The 21,989-nt window shown below is 53.3% G+C and overlaps 10 protein-coding genes across 10 annotated transcripts, besides 1 other annotated feature; 6 read left to right on the top strand and 4 right to left on the bottom strand.

Moving 5' to 3' along the window:
• Positions 1-3,859: 3,859 nt before the first annotated feature.
• Positions 3,860-3,946: a sequence feature (Short protein (CTAM01_11965, KAK1487032.1) was converted to a misc_feature.).
• Positions 3,947-7,328: 3,382 nt separating this feature from the next.
• On the top strand, positions 7,329-7,472 carry CTAM01_11964 (uncharacterized protein; the record flags this gene model as incomplete). Its single annotated transcript, XM_060527973.1, has 1 exon — positions 7,329-7,472. One exon carries the CDS (start codon positions 7,329-7,331, stop codon positions 7,470-7,472), a length of 144 nt encoding a protein of 47 aa, XP_060377382.1.
• A 325-nt stretch (positions 7,473-7,797) lies between these two features.
• CTAM01_11963 (uncharacterized protein) lies at positions 7,798-8,043 on the bottom strand (the record flags this gene model as incomplete). Its single annotated transcript, XM_060527972.1, has 1 exon — positions 7,798-8,043. The coding sequence occupies one exon, from the start codon at positions 8,041-8,043 to the stop codon at positions 7,798-7,800; it is 246 nt and encodes an 81-aa protein (XP_060377381.1).
• Positions 8,044-9,456: 1,413 nt separating this feature from the next.
• Positions 9,457-9,958, top strand: CTAM01_11962 (uncharacterized protein; the record flags this gene model as incomplete). The annotated part of the gene is made up of 2 exons (XM_060527971.1): positions 9,457-9,503; positions 9,661-9,958. 2 exons carry the CDS (start codon positions 9,457-9,459, stop codon positions 9,956-9,958), a joined length of 345 nt encoding a protein of 114 aa, XP_060377380.1.
• Positions 9,959-10,792: 834 nt separating this feature from the next.
• CTAM01_11961 (uncharacterized protein) lies at positions 10,793-11,029 on the top strand (the record flags this gene model as incomplete). Its single annotated transcript, XM_060527970.1, has 1 exon — positions 10,793-11,029. The coding sequence occupies one exon, from the start codon at positions 10,793-10,795 to the stop codon at positions 11,027-11,029; it is 237 nt and encodes a 78-aa protein (XP_060377379.1).
• A 257-nt stretch (positions 11,030-11,286) lies between these two features.
• On the top strand, positions 11,287-11,850 carry CTAM01_11960 (uncharacterized protein; the record flags this gene model as incomplete). The annotated part of the gene is made up of 2 exons (XM_060527969.1): positions 11,287-11,341; positions 11,408-11,850. 2 exons carry the CDS (start codon positions 11,287-11,289, stop codon positions 11,848-11,850), a joined length of 498 nt encoding a protein of 165 aa, XP_060377378.1.
• Positions 11,851-12,144: 294 nt separating this feature from the next.
• On the bottom strand, positions 12,145-12,507 carry CTAM01_11959 (uncharacterized protein; the record flags this gene model as incomplete). Its single annotated transcript, XM_060527968.1, has 1 exon — positions 12,145-12,507. One exon carries the CDS (start codon positions 12,505-12,507, stop codon positions 12,145-12,147), a length of 363 nt encoding a protein of 120 aa, XP_060377377.1.
• A 784-nt stretch (positions 12,508-13,291) lies between these two features.
• On the top strand, positions 13,292-14,650 carry CTAM01_11958 (Gti1/Pac2 family protein; the record flags this gene model as incomplete). The annotated part of the gene is made up of 1 exon (XM_060527967.1): positions 13,292-14,650. The coding sequence occupies one exon, from the start codon at positions 13,292-13,294 to the stop codon at positions 14,648-14,650; it is 1,359 nt and encodes a 452-aa protein (XP_060377376.1).
• An 885-nt stretch (positions 14,651-15,535) lies between these two features.
• On the top strand, positions 15,536-16,815 carry CTAM01_11957 (CDP-alcohol phosphatidyltransferase; the record flags this gene model as incomplete). Its single annotated transcript, XM_060527966.1, has 4 exons — positions 15,536-15,774; positions 15,848-16,161; positions 16,338-16,584; positions 16,710-16,815. The coding sequence occupies 4 exons, from the start codon at positions 15,536-15,538 to the stop codon at positions 16,813-16,815; spliced, it is 906 nt and encodes a 301-aa protein (XP_060377375.1).
• A 279-nt stretch (positions 16,816-17,094) lies between these two features.
• CTAM01_11956 (glucose inhibited division protein A) lies at positions 17,095-19,279 on the bottom strand (the record flags this gene model as incomplete). Its single annotated transcript, XM_060527965.1, has 3 exons — positions 17,095-18,768; positions 18,841-19,105; positions 19,176-19,279. The coding sequence occupies 3 exons, from the start codon at positions 19,277-19,279 to the stop codon at positions 17,095-17,097; spliced, it is 2,043 nt and encodes a 680-aa protein (XP_060377374.1).
• A 758-nt stretch (positions 19,280-20,037) lies between these two features.
• On the bottom strand, positions 20,038-21,856 carry CTAM01_11955 (Sec1 family protein; the record flags this gene model as incomplete). Its single annotated transcript, XM_060527964.1, has 2 exons — positions 20,038-20,652; positions 20,717-21,856. 2 exons carry the CDS (start codon positions 21,854-21,856, stop codon positions 20,038-20,040), a joined length of 1,755 nt encoding a protein of 584 aa, XP_060377373.1.
• Between the last annotated feature and the right edge of the window lie 133 nt (positions 21,857-21,989).

Below are 21,989 nucleotides of genomic sequence, written 5' to 3'. Positions count from 1 at the left end.
GGTGTCAAGTTTCAGATCCAAGCACACGTTGGGCCCAAGGAAAACGCTCACCTGTCAATAACAGCCACGGCTATCTGTGGGCGTTGAGAGAGATGGAGAAAGTCAACCTAGTGAATACTGCAGGATTGCAGCCCAACTGCAAGTGATGTTGGATTTGTTGCGATGCGGACCAAGATGCAACGCCGATGCCCCGAGCTTCTTCTAGGTTCTAGTATACCTAGGTCTGCTGTGGCGTGCCTCAAACCAGACGAGGCATGTACGTACTTTGCACCTGTGAGAGATGGGATATCCGCATTCGTTTGGTGCGGTAGGTGAGTACCCACGTCCCTTGACAAAAAGGTAGGCAGTCCATAATCGCTTGCCGTCTACGCAGTATGAATTATTCCTCCAAGTTTCGGTACCTTACCTTATGTAGTGTGGACCATGGAGTACTCCGTACCTATAGACGGGTATCGGTTCACCTCAGTTTGGGCACTATGCGCGCCGCATCTGTGCTGCCTGAGGATTGATATCCCAGCGGCCAGGCTGCAAATATCTCAGGCATCATTTGCAGCCTGCAGGTGACTAAGGGCATAAATCAAGGCACCAAGGCACCAAGGCATCAATATGTCAAAGATGCCCTGCATCCCGAAATCTCAACCCTCCTAGGCGGCGGCATCTGAAAATAAAGTCCATCGCCGGTTTCCTGCCGACAAACGCCGATTCACCAGCACGGCCCTTTACCTCTATCTAGTATCAGTAGTCGGGTCACTAGGTAGGCGTTCAGAGCATGAGCCATTTGCCTTCAACGCCGGGTACCACGCGCCCGTTGTTCTCAGCCGTGCACCATCACCATCACCATCATCACACATCCATCGTCGGACGTAGCTCCTGTGTCCGATTAACCAATTGAGCGAATACCTCGATGCCCAATGTAATCTGCTCCAGGACTCTGGATGAGGAGCCTGCCGTTGCGTAAATGGAACTGCCCAGATGTATGGGTGAACCTTGAAACGCGCCGCCCTGGGATGCCGCAAATCTGCGCACAAAGATTGATTGGGGTAGGGGGTACCTTGGCGTGGATACTGCATAGCCGGCGCTCAACCACACCCCTACCTTTGCGGCAAGCTAGATGGAGACTGTTGGAGTTCGTTTCTGCCTCGATCCATCCATGTTCTCGACAGCCATCCATATCCATACTTGCGCGGTCATCCCTCTACGGTACGGGTATTCGTACCTTGAACAGGCAATACGGTACGCATACACCACGCCCGTGCATATCGAAGGGAAATCAGATCTGGCTTGATCATCTCGCTGTGCGGTAGCCCGTACGCGCACTCCCACCATCATGCACACAAAGCGCAGGCACACACTTTCACCATTACGGAGTACTGCCACATGCACTTCGGTTTTCTTGGCACATTGGCTTCGACCTTCCTTTCCTCAAAGCCATGCGGGCGCAATCCAGTAAGGTACACACATTCTCTACACACTAGGTGCCGGAATGCTGCAGTAGCCAGGGCGCACAGTCGCCCATATGGCACCCTCACTTGCCATGCCGCCGACGTTAGCTTAAGCTGGCATCCCTAGCAGTCGCAGCAACGCCGGGAGCATGTCTCGATGGAATCAAACGGATATTGCCGTTCTCCACGATCCCCTTCCCAGTCACTGATGCGACAGAGTTCCCCTGCTCAATCCCAAGATAATCACAGCATTGTCCTGATCGCCCTGTGCCCGGGGTCTTGCGACCATCAGCAGGCGACAGAACGGCTTGCTGTAAAGTCTTGGCAACGATTCCTCAACGACGCTGGCTTGTGAATGTGATAGTAGCCAATGCCGTGGATCATACCTGGAGACTTTTCCCGCTCCCGGCTATTTGCTGTACGTAGTATGCTAGCGTTTTCTGCCAAATGATCGTGTAGCTTTGACCGATGCAATTGGATGAGTCTTGGTATTTTTTGACACGCAAGTAAATTTCCGCCCAGACTCGCGGTAACCTGTCGTGCTGGAAACCAACGTGCGTGTTTGGACGCATGGCCTCGTCCGCTGCCACCATTCGAATTGACTTCTGCGTGGGACAGCCTGCTACAGACCCAACCGGACCGAACTCTGGTCAGGTACAGAGACAGGCATGGGTGGTATGAAAGTGACTAGATACAGATATGGCTTACGTCTGAGCACGAAATTTACAGATCGTGCATCACTCAGCCAATCCACACACACACATCCGTAGTTATGTATGTCCGTACACCGCCTGCCAACGGCTTACCATGGAGAGCAATGCACGTTCCCGTGCCTAGTTTCAGACTCTAGATAGCCATTGACTTTGAGAGCAGCATGTTATGTATGGAGCAATATGATAGAGAATGGAAAGTCCATTGCGCATAGTCAATGTGCCCCGGCTGATATGTTGCGCCATTGAACGTCGAAAGCGCATACGAATACAAACAAATGCAAGTGCCACTGCATGACCACCCCGCCGATGGCGATGAGGCGGATCCGAACATCTTGAAGTTATGCCGCAGCGTCCCTCCCGCCGACCCTTCATCTTCAAGACTAAAATCGGCTCGCCTTGCTGAACCAATAAGGTTAGCTTTGACGAGGAACATGCTGGGTATTTCTTGAAGCTAAATCCAGAGCAGTTGGTGAAGCGAGAGAGAGAGAGAGAGAGAGAGAGAGAGAGAGGGCTCTCGGATGTCGGGTGGGCACTTGCACCACACCATCTCAAGATACGATGAGACGGTTTAGCTTACGTTGGGTATGTGCCTAGGTTCTGTTAGAATAGAGTTGCCCAGCTTCATCCACATAGGTGACAAGTGAGTGAACAAAAATTGGCTTGCTTGCTATCTAAGAGATGAAGTCTTAGTTGGCAGAGGGATGTCCAGTTGTGTAAGTTAAACGTTGCATGATGCCCGGCGACCAATCTTTGATCTACTCCCGGCCGTTCGGTCAGTTCGCCACCTTGTCCTTTAATGATACGATAATGTGATAGGGTGTAGTCAAATTTGTCGTTGTAGCCATCGGTTTCGGAAAGTAGGCAGACTCTCAAGATGGAGGATGACGATACACTGCCGGTGATGTGAGCTCTCCCCTGGTCTCGACTCCACCGCCCCCTCCGCCCCCCGGTGTCCCATTTCAACGAGGCCGTGTGTCAGCTGTGGTCTTCCCAGCAAGTGACATGACTTGGTTTCTTAGAAGAAGAGGCTCGTACGGATATCGTTATCTGTACATGGCGTTGAGTAGGGAGTACGTAGCCTTGACATATCAGGAGCAGGAGAATTGATAAACCATCTACATTCAGAGGCAGGCAGTGAGCTCATGCATTGCAGAGTGAGGCCTGGCAAGAGGACAGAGAAAACGGCGGAGGGAATTGTTGTTCCGATCCGCCCGATCTTAAGTTGGAAGTCACGAAATGTTCAGGTTTCGTGCTTGATTGCTCTCATCTTCTAGCTTAGGTACAAGATACCCAAAGCCAGAGTACATAAGGTAGGTTCCTAAGGCACCTAAGATACCTACCTACCTTAAAACTGTCAGTAGGTACGTGCTGCATTCACCAGATCACGTGTTTCTCTTTTTTCCAAACCGTGCTTGCTCAACTCGACTTGGCAGACATCCCGCACCATCATCCATGTGATCCACGCCCCCCCCCCCCCCCCCCCCCCCCCCCCCCCCCCCCCCCTCCCCCCCCTCCCCCTCCCCCCCCCCCCCCCCACCCACCCCCCCCCCCCCCCCCCCCCCCCCCCCCCCCCCCCTCCCCCCCCCCACCCCCCTGCCCCCCCCCCCCCCCCCCCCTTACCATTCTCCCCTTCTGATTCTGCTCCCGCTTCACCCTTTTCGCTCCTTCAACAACAACCCCACCACCACCACCACCCACCTCACATTACCATCCAGCCATCCATTCTTTCAACTGCACGTCGCACAGCCTTCCATCGACCACCCACCCTATTCCCACCCTTGTGTTGATCATTCTTCAATTTCTCGGGGACCTGAGCCTCCCACCCCGCCTGGGTTCCTGGCGTTGGGTGCTTATGAGCAGGGGTGGCCTGTGGTCCCTTGTTCTGCAGCTCGCAACTTACTGGCTCGGCTTGCGTCTGCTTTCTGTAGACGACATGGGAAGATCCTGTTCACCCTGTTCCCTGTCCGAAGTGACAAGCTTGATGGCAATAGTCTTTTCTCCTCCGTGTTTTTTTTTTCTCTTTCTCGTCGTCCCTATCTTTATTTGCTTTTTCCTTCTAACCATCCCCCCCCCTTTACCCTATTCGTGAACTCCTCCCTGCAGACACAGCTAAGGTAGTAGCTATGCAAGCCTATCCGTACCCGTAGACGCAATTCTGTCGCGAGCTTGTACCTGGCCAAGTTGGGCTAGGGAACCTTGACCCGAGTATTCTCGCCCGTCATTGAAAATTCGGCCTGTTGCTTTTCAGAGGTTGGTCCCTATTTGACTTAGGACCGAGGCTGTTGGCCGGTTTCGCAAACCCGCGGACCCGCCGTTCGTTGCTCGGATTGCACTCCGTTGTGAAGCTGCCGCGACCAGTCTATCCATAGTAGAGCCCCGTATCTGTACGTTTCGTCTTCTTCTATCTTCCTTACTATTCCTAATGGACCATCAATCATCTTTCTGCACACTTTCACATGGTGTCCACACAGCTGTTGTCGCCATGAGCCTACCTTGACTCTAGTGCCGTGTGGTATTGTCCTATTCGTGCCTTACTGGATACGGATACTCCGACAATATTTGGCCGGCTCCAAGCGGGAGCGCAGCTTCCATGTCTTGACGATGTTCCCATTCTCCACTCAAACACATGGCGCATCGCGGCTCAAAAGTCATGCCGTTGTCTTTTCGTCCCCTCAACTCTCGAGTCTTACCCAGGTACTAATGTGTGTCCTGACCAAGTGTATCTGTAGAGCAATTCCACGAGTTTCGTAGCAGAGATCTACTTGGATGTATCAGCGTAACAACACGCAAATGTGGGAATATCAGCTTCGGCTAGGTATGAAGAGCAGCAAGACACACTTTGAACATCAGTTCCATCATCAACTCTGCAATATTTTGGGGTATCGACTGGCGAGACGTCGAATCAATCTTCAGCACCCCAGGTCTTTCCACAACCCTTCCACTGACCCTAGCTACCTAGGGTTTGAAGCCTGGCCCCTGGTCAGGCACGAATCAATACCCGCGCGGAGTTCTAGCTCAAGCAAATCAGCGAAGCCGACGCAGCAAGCCACGGTCCCCCCCTATCGTCCCTCCCCTGTGCCGTTCACACACTGACACTCGTGTATCCCGTACTTTGTACTCTTCCATTGAGCTCGCAGGCACGACAGGCCTTTTTCGTCTCCATTTGTACGCATTGTTCACCTACTCCCTGTTTCCCTGACGCAAAGCCACAGGCGTTTGGCACCGCGAAAACGAGCCACCAGCATGGGCACAGGTACGGTACACTACGGAGCGCCAGATCCCACCGTCACCCATCCCAAGTGTGCCCATCTGTCTTACCTAAGGCGTACCACGCGACAACGAGTGCCCCTCCCTGGCTCTGGCTTCCCTCAGAGTACGTATTATTGGCTGTCTCTCAACGGCGACGTACATGCTAGGATATGTGCCCCAATGGTTCCGGCACCGTGCCGACGATATTCGCGAGCGAGAATAGTGCTATAATCGGCATCGACTAGAAATCCCAAACACAAGTCTGTTGCCAGACGCCGTTATGCGCTGTGCGGTTGGAATTTACGTGGGTATTGTTCTATTTCCAATTAAGCACAATACGCGCGACTTTGGAGCCGCGCTGGGTGGGAAGCAAAGCTGCAGGCATCCGAGCCTACAGGCTACACCAAACCACCGGGGGTGGTGGGACGGAGTAAAGTTTTCTTGATGACAATCTATTAGAGTGACATCGACCAAAGGCAAAACCGCAGTCAAGTTAGCATGCCACGCGGGAAGCGGGCGAGGCAGGGCAAGGGACCGGAAAGGTAACAAGAACGGTAAGCAGATTGGAAATGTCAAAAATAACCCAATTCTACGAACAGCAGGCACAGACGGTTGGTTAATGGCAAAAAGGAAGGAAAAAAGGTGCATTGGTGAACGACGGCGAGAAAGTTTGAACCTCCAGAGAGTGAGTGCTTTAATCAGTCCATGATTGTACCCGCCACACACCATATCACGCTCCTTCTACTAGCATCCGACGTGTAGTCAATGAGTTGTGACAGAATGCCTGTGTCACTACCTAGTACCTCGAGGACACGACGAACTCTTCGCACACTACCCAAGCACCGGATGGAGTATGGAGTGAAGCTGGGGGGATCCATCAGCCTAGCTCCGTCCTGTCTCACTCTCGCGCCCGGCGCAGTCGGGACAAACACAAGAGGCTGCGGGACGAAACCAGTACGAAAGAGGAATTCTCGAGATGGGAGCTGACTTTGCATTTCCGGCCTTGTCTTTCGGCTTTGTCCCTGACGCGCTTCGGAACTGGGGTAAAAGAGCCCGTCTGCCGATATAGACGTGGTTGGCGGAGGCAGTCCTCGATTACGAGAGACCAAGAAGATGTCACCCGCAGGCACGCACGTACGGATACATACGTACCCCTTGTGGTCTCGATGCCCCTCCTACGGTCTACTTAAGTCAAGGTAGTGTTGGAACAACGTGGAAGGGGTTTACAGATGGAAATTATCCTCGCAATCGGGATCACTCCTTCACACCTACCTATCCACTGGTTACTGCTACTATGCAAGAACACCTAGGCTATGTTGAGCCAAAGCGTTTTCGATGGTACTCGCCTCACCTAAAAGAAGTTCGTCTCGATGGTCGATGATGCCTCATCTTACGTGTTATTCACTGGTCCTTACGCACTCCTCCTTTCACTTCTTCTTCATACTCTCCCGCTTTCCGTTCTAGTGTCATCACTTCATCCACAACCGAGCGTCTTGAGGCGCAAGCGTGGTATGACTGACGCGGCAGTTGCATTGATAGCCCTATTCGTACTTGGAGGGGGGGCATCAATCAGCCTCGCTCGCATCGAACCCTGCGATGGTTATGTTCTTTTGCTGGACCCTTCACTTCGGCGTAGCCTAGCCTCGCGTTGGATGAAATGAAATAATTCTCAACGGGCGAGATTTGCCAACGGGCAGGTAGGGGACCAGGTGCCGTAGCCAAGAGGCTGGTTGTCGCCATGGATGCGTCGAGATGAAATTTAGCGGCCCCTCGACCCTTGTCTTTTGACCTTACTTAACATTCTTCCCCAACTTTGCAGCACAGGCGTCAAATCTGCTTCTCCTCTGCATTTACAAAGTAGTCTCTGATAACCGTCTGCTGCCCCTGGATACACTCACTGTATCTTGTCCTTGCATCAACCCGTATGAGCGCTCTGTTGTTGACGACAGCCACAACGAAGTTGCTATCCCTGGGTAATTCGCTACTTCTGGCGCATCTGGTGGCCTGTGTGCGCGAAGTAGCGATCTTCTACATGTTCGGCGCAGACATGTTCCTTGTCTCAAGTTAGGCTCTCACACGGCACGCAAAGCAGGACAGGGAAGCTTGGAATTGGACGACGGGCTGGCTTTGTTTTCTTCTGTTTCCCTCCTTGTTTTCTTCAACATTTTGGCTCCCGAGCCCGCCGCCTGTGCTCTCCCTGCGCTGCCTTTCCCTTCCCGTAACCTTCTGTTCCTCTTGCCACGGCCCCCCACCACTGCCGCCTTCTACCGGCTCGACCGTGCCCTCTTCCTCTTCTTGGCTGGCGGGTCATGAGAGGTTCCATCCAGTGTTGTAGCAGAAGGTCAGGCAGCCAAGGCATGGTGCAAGGGCCAGCCGTTGGGTATCCGTAGACGTTACGGTATCAGAGGTATCAGAGGTATCAGAGTGTCAGTGTCGAGAGTCCTTTTGTATTGGAAGGGATGGATGCCACAAGCGATGGCATGTCGAACGCCGTGCTTTACCTGACGGTTCATGCCTCTTGGCCCATTGCAATTTACCTTATACAGTCCTACATAATAAGGCAGGATACCTACATGAGGCATGGAGTGGAGTATTGTAGAGAGACAGTCTGCCGAAAAAGCACTAGCAGGCACGTGCATGCTTTCATCTCTCCCTTGAGTGGGTTGGCCAGACTTGGGGCCCAGATGTCTTAATTCTCCAGTCATGGCAACCTACGTACCCTGAGGACAATGTATCCGTAATAAAGAGTGGAAACTTGGAAGGTGACGGGAACTGCAAGGGGCCAACGGGGGAGAGAGAACCCCAAGAACAGTTCCTTCCTATTGTCAAATTGACGATACGTCCCCATACTCCATAGGTAAGGTACTCTGTGACTCTGTGCCTTCCTTTTGACAGAAACGTCTTGGTGGGACGTACGCCTCGTCCCGAAGAGGTCTTTTTCATCACCTCTTGCGACTTCCATACGGAGTACATACACATCCCCAAAGCAAGAGGATTCGACATCAATAGCAACCAGTAATTGCCAATGGCATGACAGATACCGCACCACCTGCGCATCCACCTTTTACGTTTCAACCATCTGGTGTGGTTGTCGACGTTGTCGCCGCCGGCTCGCCTCTTCCCTCTTCCTGATACCTCTGGCCGTGCCCATCTTCCGCCCTCATCGCCGCCTTGTCCCTCTCGCATCTTCATCTCTATGCCCCCCCCCCCCCTCCCTCCTCTTCTCACCTTTTCCTTTTCACTCCCACCCGACCGTTTAACGCCTATCCCATCCCATCCTGTCCATCCGACCTTATCCTATCTAGCTCATAGTTGCCTTCCCTGTCTATCCATCCTGTTTCTTTTCCTTCAATCCAACCGTTCGTTGCCGTCTTTGTCCTCGTCCTCGTCCATGTCGACCAGTCTCCTCCCCGATTTTGAATCTATCAATCCGAGCACAAACTTGGCGCTGACACCTCGCGGACACTGGACGCTCGGTGATTTACTGCTCCCCTCAACTTGCAGGTGCTCAGCACCGCTTGGCCTCGCAAGGCCTTCAAGCGGTCTTTGGAGTATTGGAGAGGAATTGGTCCAAACACACACAGTGGCCTCACACTCCCCCTTCCTTGTCGTCGGGCAGCTCCCCGCTGCCAGGAAGAGATGGGTATGGCTAAGTATCCAATTCTGCAATTGCACAGCCGTTTCTCTGTACTCTGCCATGACGCCGGACCACCAACCGCAGCTCATACCCAGATCCCTCAACATCAAGTTCATTGCATGTTTTATCTGCCCTCATGTATCTTCGCCGTTGCTCATACCAAGTGTCAGCTACCTTTGTCCGTCTCGGCTCTCGCGTTCCTTGTCACTGTTGCAATCGTACTCAGTATTGGTTTGCCGTAGCTGGTGATGTATTCGTTGTCGACATTTGTTTCATCGAAAGCTGCCGTAATTGGCTTCAACCAATGCTCAGGGCATGACAATACAGGTCAAGCAGAAATACGAGAAAAAGATTTTGCTCCCGTCGACCCGCCAAATAGTTGGCATCAAAAGCCAAAAAGTAAATCAGGCAAACTATGGCTACCAGCCCGAATCAAGCATCAAGCACCGGCCAGCAGTTGTCGTTCGATCCCGTCGCCTTGCTTTGCCCAAGCTCTTTCTTTATCTCCCCTCTCGGTCCTTGTGTGGGAAGCTTACCTTGAGGCATTTGAGCTTAACCTTGTCGGACTCTTTCCCTCACCCAACCTTGACCATGCGTCCCACACCAATACCAATACTAGAACGAGGGACGACGACATCGACAACAACAACAACTACTACTACTACTACTACTACAACAACAATAGGAGCAGCTGCTTCCGACCAGCACCTGGTCTCTGCCTGTTGCCTTGCACACGCTGTATGGCAGAATTTGGTCCTCGGCAGGATGTGCTCATGGTATTGCCGACTTACAGCAGAACGGGCAGCCCATGCCAAGCATCTACGGATAGAAATATCAGCACCGGCACAGATGCCAAGCCAGAGATGGCTATGGATGAGATAGCATCACAGGGTGCTGTAGACTGGCAGACAGACTAAGAAGTTGGAAGAGCCACAGCAATAACACGCCCAGAGGTACCGTACGGGCAGAGAGAGCGCAGCAGGTCTTGGCACGCTTGGTCGGTTCGACTCAGTCGACTCAAGCCCAGCCCAGTCGAGTCCTGGTGCCATCTACAACGCCCTTCTTGTTCATCCACCATCAGTCACCCCACCCATTGGTCCTGACAAGTGCCCATCTCAAGGCTGTGCTGCTTAGGTATCCGTAGGTTGGTATCCTATGAGAAGTAGGGAACAGAAGGGGGGGGGGGGCAAAGTAGTCAGTGAGTGAGTGAGTGAGCACTGATGAGCAGCAACAGCAGCAAAGAGTAGCAGGGGAAAAGTCCATGCTCTCTTGCACACACTTTGGGTCTTCCACACCATGGATGGCGCTGGCATTAACTGGTATTGGCATTGGCGCAGGTACGGGTGATGGTACTCACAGCTGTCTGTACCTCTCTCTCTCTCTCTCTCTCTCTTTCTCTCGCTGTCTCTCTAGTCTTGGTCGGATACGATACCTACCCTGCTTCTACCTGGCCCTGCCGACTTGGTCCCCGCTTGAACTTGGTCGAGGTATTTCCCTTCTGCTTTTTTTGATCGCCGAGCGTTTCCCCCAGCATCTGGCACGTCCTTTTTTCTCTCCAGGTCCACCACCATCATCCAAGGCATGGTATGTACTTTGTACACTACACACACACGTACGGATACACACACGCACACACTCACACACTCACACACACACCAAATATTCTCTCTCTGTGTCGTTCTTCTCTTTTCTGCCCGCCCGTCTCTTACTTACTCCTCCTTCCATTGCCCACCGTCTTCTTTCTCATACGGATGGATACCCAAGGCACTCCTCCCGCTGCACTGTTGTTTCTCTCTCACTCTCTTCCCTTTCTCTCACTCTTACCTCTTACATCGCACTCCCTCCCTCTTTCTCCCCGTCTCTCCCACACGCCCTCCCCCCTGCCTCTAATCCACACTCCTCTTGTACCCCATCTCTCTCTCTCTCTCTCTCTCTGTCTCTCTCTCACTCTCTCCCCTCTCACTCTTCACACCCCATACCCTCCTTAGCTCGACCCCCCTGTATCCTGTGAGCTGGGTTGTGTGTCTTTGCGTCCTCTACGAATACACAGTTACCAGTAAGTAGTCCCAATCCTAGTCCAAGTCCCACCGCCGCCGCCGCCGCCGCCGTCTTTCCCTCCGCCTTGTCCTGCTTGCCTCCACACCCACCGGCTCTGCTTTGGAGGGAAAAGGGTACTGACTCTTTTGGCTCTGTTTCTAGGCTCTGGCTCCCGCGCCTGTGTTCTATCTACCCGTACCTCTTGTTGATGCGACTGATCTCTCTCTCTCTCTTTCTCGCGAATGCTTGTCACTTTCCACCTCGTCCGTCCCGTCGTCACTCGTCACTCTGGCCCTCCTTGACCTTGACCTTCTCCCCTCCACCTCCTCCACTTCCACCTCCTCTAAGGATACATCCTGTGCTGCCGCTACCGCCGACGCCGCTCTGCCCTCTGCCCCGTCCGCCTTGTCTTTCTTGGCTCTCGACGTACATGGTAGAGCTTCATCTGCTACCCTTGCTCGGCTTCAAACAGCTTCCTGATCTCCTCGACCGCGGCACCTTGCCTGGCCCTACGTCGGCATCCCGCCTTGAGCCCTGGGTCCGATCTGCCCTGTCTATTGTCTTAACCCAGGCCTGTCTGTACTATCCTGGTTCTCTGAGCTCGAGGCACCTCCATCTTGTTCTCGGCTGCCGTGGGCGCGCGCGCGCTCTCTCACCTCACTCCTCCCCTGATTGCACTGCAAAAAGAGTACATGGACATATTATTTCATCCAGTCTCCCGATCTTCACGCGCAATTACCAGTTTTACCGTCGGGCACCGACATTCATATAAGTCCTCGGCGACATCCAGTCTGCAGACTACTTCATCTACTTCTTGCTGCAGTCCCTAGCATCCGAAGCTCAGGATACCAGGAGTTCGAGGCTCAACCACTCGGTTCAAGAAATCAAAAACCTCCGAGGCCCTCCCTTCTGTTTACTCCCTTCCCGACATCTAAGATCTCAGGGTCCGTTCCACCCACTGCAGCAAAGCAAGGCAAACCAAAGCACACCACAGCACAACAGTACATCACACCGCATACATCAACCACCACCCACGCTCATTCCTTTGCAACAAGAATCTCGCCAGCTAGCTGCTCCTCATCCTCCGCACCCACCTACCTCTAACTCTCATCACTCCTTCTCTTCCCAGTGAGAAGGACGAGCCTCTTTCCTTCTTTCTCTCTCTCTCTCTCTCGCTCTCCCTCACGCACACACACACAATCATCCTCCTTCCTCGGAACCTATACCACAGTAATTGTTCTGGAACCTGGACATCCACCAGTTCACCGCAAACCGCCCCGACAGGAAAGAGAGAAACCCAGACCGCGCAGCTAACACGCCGCCAACATTCAACCGTGCTACGCTTGACAAACCTTAAAACACTGGATCTCACCATCAACCTCCGGTTCCTGACCCACGCAAGCCACAAGCCATAGACATACACGAACATCTATCCCGTTGCCTGCTGCTTCTGGCCGTACACATTCCGTCCTCAAGCTCCTCCTCTTGCTTGGGCCAGTCCAGAACTGTATACTCTCTCCGATCAGAGGCGTTGAGCCCGTCGCGCCATCCCACACCCAAGCTTCACGCGTCAGGTGACGGTAACCTTGAGTCTTCCAACACAGCTTCTGTTCTCGGTGGCTGAACCAGAAGACGGAAAGGTGAACAAGGAGGCGCTCGGAAGCATACATTCTCGCGACCTGGATACTACGATAAGCGCAGGGCGAACCACGGTCCCGCGTCTTGCTGCAGATTCAGAGCTCCACACACGTACCGTGTGGTACCTTACCTTACCCTCCTGCCCATTATATTCCCCTCCCTCTTCTCTCCTTCGCAGAAACGCTTTGGAAATTTAGCTTTAACAAGTCTTAATCTTCTTGTCGCCGTTGAAAGACTTTCTTCCCTCCTCCTCCCACCGGCGTTCCTTCTGTCTACGCCCTCCTCTTTCCATCCTCGCGCGTCTTAGTCTCAACATCACGCTCAACTGTGCGGCTCCATCACTGTTCTCACGAGCACTCGCTAGTCAAGTCAGCAGGGCTAGCTTCGCTTCCCTTCTCCTCCCCATCATCATCATCATCACCATCATCTGGGAGGACTGAACCTTTCACACTCTATTCAACATTTCCTTTCCAACGCATACACGTACTGCCGGTAAGTGGCGCAACTCTACCATCGTTACCGCAAACGTTCAACGTAACTTACACGATTAGACTCGGCGCAACCGGAAGCCAAAAATGGCGAATTCCAACGTCCCATTAAACCCAACCTTCATCGGCCACGTTGCTTCCACCCTCGACGCTCTGGTTCTCTTTGAAGCATGTCTGAGCAGTGCACTACACCATGTCCCCCGCAGACCACACGACCGCGAACGCCAGGATCTCATCAAGAGCGGCAATGTCTTCATCTACGAGGAGCACTCGTCCGGCATCAAGCGCTGGACTGACGGAGTTGCTTGGAGTCCCAGTCGTATCCTCGGCAACTTCCTCATCTACCGCGAACTCGACCGGCCGTTCCCGCCGGGCGAAAAGAAGCGCGCCATGAAACGTAACAAAAAACCCACAGGTGTAACGAAGCCTGAGGTCGCGCGCCAAGGCAGCGTCAACGGAGCTGCGTCTACTATGGGCATGGGGGATGGCTCGCAAGGCGGTAACAAGGACGCGGAGCGAGCATTGATTGGATCCCTAGTCGACTCGTATCCCTTCAAGGAAAACGGTCTGGTGAAGAAGACGATCAGTGTGACTTACCAGGGCGTGCCGCACCACCTGGTGTCCTATTACAACGTCGAAGATGTCACAGAGGGCAAGCTGATGACCCCTTCCAAAGATCACCAGCTCTCTACCATTATTCCTAGAGGGGAGTTGATCATGTCGCAAAATTTCCGCGCCCCAATTGACGAGGTCGAGATGGACGACTCCCGAGGAGGTCACGGACTTTTCGCGCAACACTATCCCGTTAACGGCCACCACCAGAGCCTGTCACGAGCAATGTCGGTGCCTTCGCTACACATGAGCGGAATGCCTGCGGCGCAGTTCGGCCATCCACCGTACATGTCGTATATGAATCCAGTCCCCGGGTCCGTCAGCAACGTTGGCTATGCGCAGCCTCAACACCCAAATTACGCATATGATAGCCTGAGCCGTGCAGGCCGGTATCCGTCAAGTGCTGGCTTGGCTCCCGACATGTCTCGAAACATGGTACTCGAGTCACAGCACCATCCTCGACGACACTCAACAGCTTACGAGCCCGTCACGGGCCCCGAAATGGGTCTTGCTAGCAGCTTGCCAGCTGTATCAAGCGACCCATCAAGGTCAATGGGTGGAGGCAACTACATGACATCCATGTTGTATTCCCAACAACGCCCTCACGACATGTCTCCTCATGAGCCCTTCCCCTCGCCGTCTCCCCGCCACGTGCACAACGAATCCGGGATGGGCGGTGACAGAAGCGCCCAGGGCTTCCCCATTGAAGGGCTCAATCGCGATACGTGGAACACGTTTGACCAGATAGCCGAGGACGACCAAGGTCAATACATGCCGCAAGGGAGTGCAGGCTGGCCCAGTAGCAACAACAACAACTCGCTTGGTAGGACCTGAAGAGAAGTAGGATTAGAGTCGTTTGCACCTCTCGACTACCGGACTTGTCCAACATGAGGCCGCTGGACATAGAACCAGGACCCAACATTGGTTGGACCGAATCACCAGAGAGGATTGCCCTTGAACGACAGTGTGGAAAATGTTGCGGGGTCATCGAATCCCTCAGGTTACAGAGGGTGACTCTGAATTCAGGCGCCAAGGTGCTTGGTTAGCGCGGCGCCGAGGTTGCGGTTTGCGATGATGTTTTTTGATCCGGAAGAAAACAGAGGTGCGCAAAGCTGAGCGCAACCTACGATCCAGGAGTATGTGATGTATACTGAACAGGGAAAGGGGGGTTTCTTGGGACTACCAAAAAGTTTACCTGTAAGGCAGTTACAGTCTGCAGACACGCATGTTGTACTCAACGCAACGAATCATCATGCGATGTGATCGTTTGTCTAGGTAGTAGGGTATGCGTAGTCTGTAGTGCTCCATTCGATGAGAGTGATTACATAGACAGAGTGGCGCTTTGCTACATTACACTTCATACCTTACCTTGTTTAAGGACAATTGAAAATTCAGTCAACTATGCGGCAAAGAAGAATATGCTAGTGGCAGAGGTTTCCTATTCGTGACATACTTGGGACACGGGCCAATGGTGATTCACGCTTACCAAACGACGGAAACCAAAGGTACCTACATTAGGTACGGAGTACCTTCTTTAGTAAGGTACCTAAGGTAAGCTTCCCGTCCGTTGAGGAAAGAGCTCTGCGCGTACAGCAAGGGGGGGTAGCTCCCGACGTCTTCCACCCGCACGTGAGCTCGTGATCGTCACTCATCCAATCGATCGCGCGAAAACCAAGTGAAGTTCAATTGCGGTCTACGTCGGTGCTCCAGAACACAGACATGCCATTCGTCAGGCTCGGTGGTCGCAGGGCTTTGTCTCTGGCGCAATCCGGTCGTGTACAAAACAGCTTCTGTCCTAGCAGTGGCAATCGCCTTCTCCATGCGTTGCCGTCACCAGCACGGCATCGGCCGATCTTAAAGCTCACTGCCAGTGCCATTCTCAACCACCCGCCTCAGCGTCAATCGCGGCCGCGGCTCGTCGCTCCCTACGTATCGCAGAGCGATGGTAAACCACCTAGGTTTGTCTCCTTCTTTCCCCCGGCCAAGGCCCCTCTTCCCCAATGCATAGGCTGACGTGTGAGATTGCTGCAGCACGGCAAGCAAGATCGTCGCGAAGCTGCCCACGTTACCACCGACCCTGCGCGAAGACATCCGTACCCTCCCGAACCTGCTGACACTCTCGCGCCTCGTGGCCGCGCCGTTTGTGGGCTATTTTATCCTCCACGACCAACATGCCTGGGCCTTGGGCTTGTTCGCGTACGCCGGTGTGACGGATTTGCTGGACGGGTGGATCGCGAGGCGGTGGAAGCAGCAGACTGTTGTCGGGACGGTGATTGATCCGATGGCAGACAAGGCGTTGATGACTATCCTCACTGTGTGCCTCGCCGCTCAGGGGTCTCTTCCGGGTAGGTCCTTTTCTTTGCTGGCTTTGGTCCCCTCCATCTCCGTCTGTCAACGGAGAAGCTTCCCGGGGATCGAATAATGTGATGGGATGTGGCGTGGAAGGAGCTTCGAATGCCTCGCCGACGCTCCCGCCAATCTGAGGGAATAATGTAGACTGACAATTATATGCACCTGACAGTGTGGCTCGCAACAATCATCCTAGGTCGCGACGTGGGCCTCGCCATCTCCGCCATCTACTACCGCTGGATCTCCCTCCCGCCGCCAAAGACCTTTGCACGGTACTGGGACTTTTCCCTGCCCTCGGCCGAAGTACACCCCACGACCATCAGCAAGTACAACACCTTCCTCCAGCTCGTTCTCATCGGCCTCACGACGGCCGCGCCGGTGTTCAGCTATGACCTGTCGACGCCTTTGACAGTCATGCAGTACGTTGACTCCTTTCCCCCTTGCCGGTGCTAGACTTCTTCGTGAAATTGCAGAACATGAGGCGTCTTTTTTTTTTTTTTTTTTGAGGTTTGTAGATTCCTCCGTTGTGCTGACTGGAGTCTAGATATGTTGTCGCCACCACCACGATTTGGAGCGGCGCCAGCTACATTTACACCAAGGATGCGGTCAAGATTCTTGCACCGCCGAAGACTCCGCCTCCGAAGGTATAAAGCAACATAACCGCAGCCTCGTGGGGAAGTTAAAATGCAGCTCATCCATCAGGTGAGGTGCAGCAGTGTACGTAACAAATCATGTATAAAAGGGGCGTTACGGAAGGTGGGCAAAATTTTGTAAAATTGAATATACACGCACAAAGGGAGCAAGAAACCTTGGTCCCAGTCGGCAGCTATGGTATTGGTACAAGCAGAAAGACTACGCTTTTCTAGCCTTCTCCAGCTCTACATCAGTCGGCAAGCCCTTCTTTCTAGGTATTCTGCGTAGTCGTTGCGTTACGGCATGTCCTTCTCCCGGCTCTGCTGCCTCTCCCGCCACGGCTTCTCCATGTTGGCTAGGGCAATGCTCTTCTGCTGGCGTTGCACGTAGCCCAACAGACGGAGGCATCCAGACGGCGTGATGCCCTCCAACCGCCTCGCCTGCGCTAGAGTCTCGGGCATGGTGGCTTTGAGAACCGTCTTCTCAGCCATGGCCAGGCCAGGGACCTTGTCGTAGTCGATCGAATCGGGCAGCCTCAGACTTTCGTCCCTGGCAAAGACCTTGCGCTCGGCGAGCTGTCGCTTGATGAATGGTGCGTACGTCGCCTCGATGTGAATGCGGGACTTGAGACGCTCCGGAATGGAGTCTATACTTGGTACCGCGGCAGCGACCTGGTTCCAGGTTACGTCCTTTAGTCGGAGCATATCCATTGCGTTGCGCCGGGTCGTGTCTTGTTTAACGCGGAAACCGCATTTGGACCATTCAGGTGTGCTCTTGCTCGTCGAAGAGAGGAGTGACATGATGTCATCCATCTGCTGCTTCTCATCGCTGAAGTGCGTCCACCGCTTGTCCGACACGACGCCCCAGTCCCGTCCTTTCTCGGTCAGTCGAAGGTCGGCGTTATCCGCTCTCGACGTCAGCCTGTATTCGCTTCGTGTTGTGAACATTCTATACGGTTCAGTAACGCCCTTGGTAATGAGGTCATCAATCATGATGCCGATGTAGCCGTCTGCTCGGGATATCGGGGCCGCTTCGAGGCCCAGCGCGGAGCGAGCTGCGTTCATGCCGGCAACAACGCCCTGCCCGGCCGCCTCTTCATAACCCGTGGTGCCGTTGATCTGTCCAGCGAGGAACAGGCCGCTAATCTGCTTCGTTTCGAGCGTCGCCTTGAGACTCCGAGGGTCTATGTAGTCGTACTCGACACCGTATCCCACTTGTGTCATGACGCACTTCTCCAGGCCTGGAATCGAGCGCAGAATCTGTTCCTGAGCCTCTTCCGGTACGGTCATGGACAAGCCATTGGGGTATATGAGGTCGCTGTCGAAACCTTCGGGCTCCAGCCAGACAAGATGCTTGTCTTTGTCAGAGAACCGGGTGATTTTCGCCTCTAATGAGGGGCAATATCTTGGGCCCCTGATGGTTTCTCGGATGTGTATCGTCTTGTCCAGGTTGGCCCTTACAATGTCATGCGTCACCTCATTCGTATAAGTGACCCAGCAGGACAATTGCTCTTCGACGGCCACTCTATCGTTCAGGAAGCTGAACGGCATCGGCGGGTCGTCTCCGGGCTGCCTCTCCAGCTGCGAAAAGTCAATGCTGTCCTTGGCGATACGCGGCGGCGTTCCTGTCTTGAGCCTTCCTAGACGAAAACCACTGTCGTCCAACGACTTGCTTAAGCCAAAAGATGCATCTTCTCCGATCCGTCCGGCGGGATACGCTTTCATGCCGATATGAATCTCGGCGCTCAAAAACGTGCCCGTCGTAATGATTACTGCGCGTGTAGGGAGAACCTCGCCAGACTCGAGACGCACGCCTGTAATCTTGCTCTGGACGGAACTCGTGGTTTCTGCGCTCTCACTCGTGACGATATCGGATACACTACCTAGCACGATGGACAGGTTTGGGTACGTTTCCAGCTCTTCTCTCATGTGCTTCTGGTATAGTTTTCGATCAATCTGTGCTCGGGGTCCCTGCAAAAAGTAACGGGTTAGCGACTACAAAGATTCCTCAGAGAAATAGAACTCTGCATGGAGCTTACATACCCAAACAGCCGGCCCCTTGGTCCGATTCAAGACCCTGAACTGCACGCCAGCCTTGTCGATGACCCTACCTGCCAACCCGTCGAGAGCATCGATTTCGCGAAGTATTATTCCCTTTCCGATGCCGCCGAAAGATGGATTGCAGGAGCAGGTGCCGAGGTTCTCGATCTTTGGTGTGACCAGAGCTGTCCGCGCGCCGGTTCTGGCAGCCGCTGCGCATGCTTCTGCGCCCGCGTGGCCGCCTCCCACTACAACGACATCGAATGGTCTTGAACATTCGTAAGCTACGTGCAACTGGCGCGCGAGAGGTGTATGTTCTCGGTATGCTGCAGACTGACCTGGTGCCTTCTGCGACGTCTGCGAAGCCGCGCCTACCGAGCTGTCGCAAGCTTCTGGCAGCAGGACGTGGGCGCAGCTTCAAGGCTGCTGAAAGGGATCGCATCGCCTATGTTAATAGGCTAAGAGACTACACGCGCTCCAGCAGATGCGACTGGCAAGCTCGTGTCCTGGGAAGCAGAATCGAGTTTGAAGGCTGAAGTTCTCCTAGTTTGTATCCAGAGTTCCTCCATGCCATTGCTCCCCCATTGATTTTTTTGGCCCCTTGGTGCCACAGTGTAGTGACATGATCGGTGCACGGCGGTTACAAACACCGACTGCAGGGGGTACTTTTATTGTAGCTTCTTCAGTTGACCAGAGTGCTATCGTCGCCAATGAGCATCTTCTGAGGAGTGCTATGAGCCTCTCAATAAACTCATCGCTACCGGATTCCGTGTATCACATGAAACTATGAACAACAATGTCGCACCAAATAAACATTGCTCACTTTCTCGTCCAGTCTTAGGAAGCATGATGGCTGAGCATTTACATCTGCTGGAGAATACCAGATTTGATGGTCGCAACCAAGCCTTCCAATAATAAGTTATGTTCCCCCTCCTCCTTCGTCTTTGTCTTTCCTTGTGCAATACGAGTATGCCACAGAGGGGCTTGTGGTCCTTTCTCCCGCACTCTGCCAAATTGCAAATAGAGTATAGACATTCATTCCGTGCACAATTAGCCTAGTCGAAGAGCATCTTGGCGCACAACAACTCGATGCCTGGTGACCTTGTCTGTTCCTTGCGAAAGGGCCTATGAGTACATGCAGACACGAGAATTGCCGATGGTCACTGAGATCTCGAACGTCCCAAATTGACTGCTCTCCGTTTATCGCCTTGTGCCAGCTTTCTGCGTCTCGGGCCACGAAGATACAGCATCCTCAACCTCTTCCAGGAATGTAGCCGAGTTGTGGACTGTAGTACCTCCTAGTACCAAGCGCACACCTGGCGAAGATGCGTTGATTGTCGCCACCATCTTGGCCTCCTCGTATGTTGCTCCACCGACTATGAAGACAATAACGTCTTGCGGCTTGTCTCGAGTAGTTCCTCCGCCCTCAACAAAGGGATACTGCTGTTCTTTAAGTCGTCCCCGAATCAGATTCTGAAGCGTACTTTCAAGTAAGGGGCTATGCTGTGTGTAAACGTTCTCGACACCCTTTAGTCCCTTAAACCTGGCACCAGCTCCTCCAAATATGCCACCCCCCTCGAAAATGTCTGCAATGCCTGCTTGAGCCTGTGATTGCTGCAATGAAGATTGATACTTCACAAGCTTGGAGATGAGGTCTGCTCGCCGGACTGAGACCCCGCCAGCGGCCACCAAGAGGTCCACGAGCATGGGGAGTGCGTTGGACGGATTGCGCTCATATCGTAGGGCATAAAGGGCGACTAGGCCAACCTTGCTGTCGCTTGTCACCTTTGGAGACTGAATAAGCTTTTGAATATTCTGTGGGAAGAGTCAGCTTCTGGTATCTGCGCTGGGAAGCCGTACTATGATTGTCGGATAATACCTTGAGATCAGCCGCATGGTTGTCATTACAAGCGAGACTTTGTTCCAGCTCACTGACTTCGAGTAGGTTCTCGGCTCCAACACGTCTACTCAACTCTGAAACCAAGGTGACGTGCTTGCTAACATTTCCGGATAGCTTGCGGAACTCAGGGTATTCCTCGATGAAGCGCTTCATGTCCGATATCGACTCGATATTTGAGCTGTTTTGTGTCTTGGACTGGTATTGCTCCACGTAGTCTTTGATGTTGCCGCCCAAGTCACCAAAGTTGAGATACATGTTCTTCTTGAAGAAAGGATCCTGGTCTTGCGACAAGACAATCTCCTTCAGCTCCGGGCGAATATCAGGCACATCGCTTAGGTCGACTCGGCCGTTGGTAATACCAAGAAGATGGTGCACCATGGCTTGATATGTCCATTGCGTGAGAAGTGGTGTTGCTGGATCCTCGCGCCTGTCGAGCACGAGCAGGAGAGGAGGCGTGTCCACCTTCCGGAAGTCGAAAAGCTGCTCCTCTTGTGTAATACGATATCGCACTTCTGTAGCCAATTTCTTGGTAAGTGGGCTGGTCTTGGAGTATCTGATCAGCGGTTTCTTCTTCAGTGCAAGAAGCACAGCAACGAGTCCGTCAGCACTTCGTTGCAGGGCGTCTGGGTTCCACGTGTCTTGGTTGCTGCCCCACAGACGCTGATGGGGAAGGCTGAGTCCAAGTGAGAACAGATCGGGGTTGATGACGATGAAGTCGGCAAACTGCTCCTGAACCAGCTTCACAACCTCATGGTCGTCAGCCTCGGCAAGTCTTTCTAGTGATGACTTCTTGACGACGTTGGTGAAATACAGATGATACTCTCCGTACTTCGGCTCTCGCAGTTCATCAATCAGGAGTTGAATGGAGTCTGGCGATGGTCGTACAAGACATAAACATCGCAAGTGACGCATCTTCTCTCTGTTGGCGTTATCAATACGATCAATGAGATAGACCTCGTGATTCAGCAGTGCTGACTGAGTGATAGCAGTGGACACAATAGGAACTGTCTCGCGGTCCAGCAGCAGAACCTTCATTTTTGCCGACTGTGTCGAAGATGAAGAATCAGCGGACTGAATCATACGAGAGACATAGCTAGCCACTGCTTGTGCCACGTCCATGTTGGCCAGCGGCGCAGAACGCAAAGGTCGAATGCGTGTTGAAGTGTGTTCAATGGAGGAAAGGATGGGATACGTCCTTCGGCTGGTGGTGGCGATGGTTTGAGAATAGGGACCGATGCTCAATGAAAGCTGT

The sequence above is a fragment of the Colletotrichum tamarilloi genome, assembly GCF_030869305.1.
Source record: "Colletotrichum tamarilloi strain Tom-12 chromosome Unknown Scaffold_70.1, whole genome shotgun sequence".
Taxonomy (NCBI): domain Eukaryota; kingdom Fungi; phylum Ascomycota; class Sordariomycetes; order Glomerellales; family Glomerellaceae; genus Colletotrichum; species Colletotrichum tamarilloi.
This window is presented reverse-complemented; position numbering and strand designations above follow the sequence as displayed.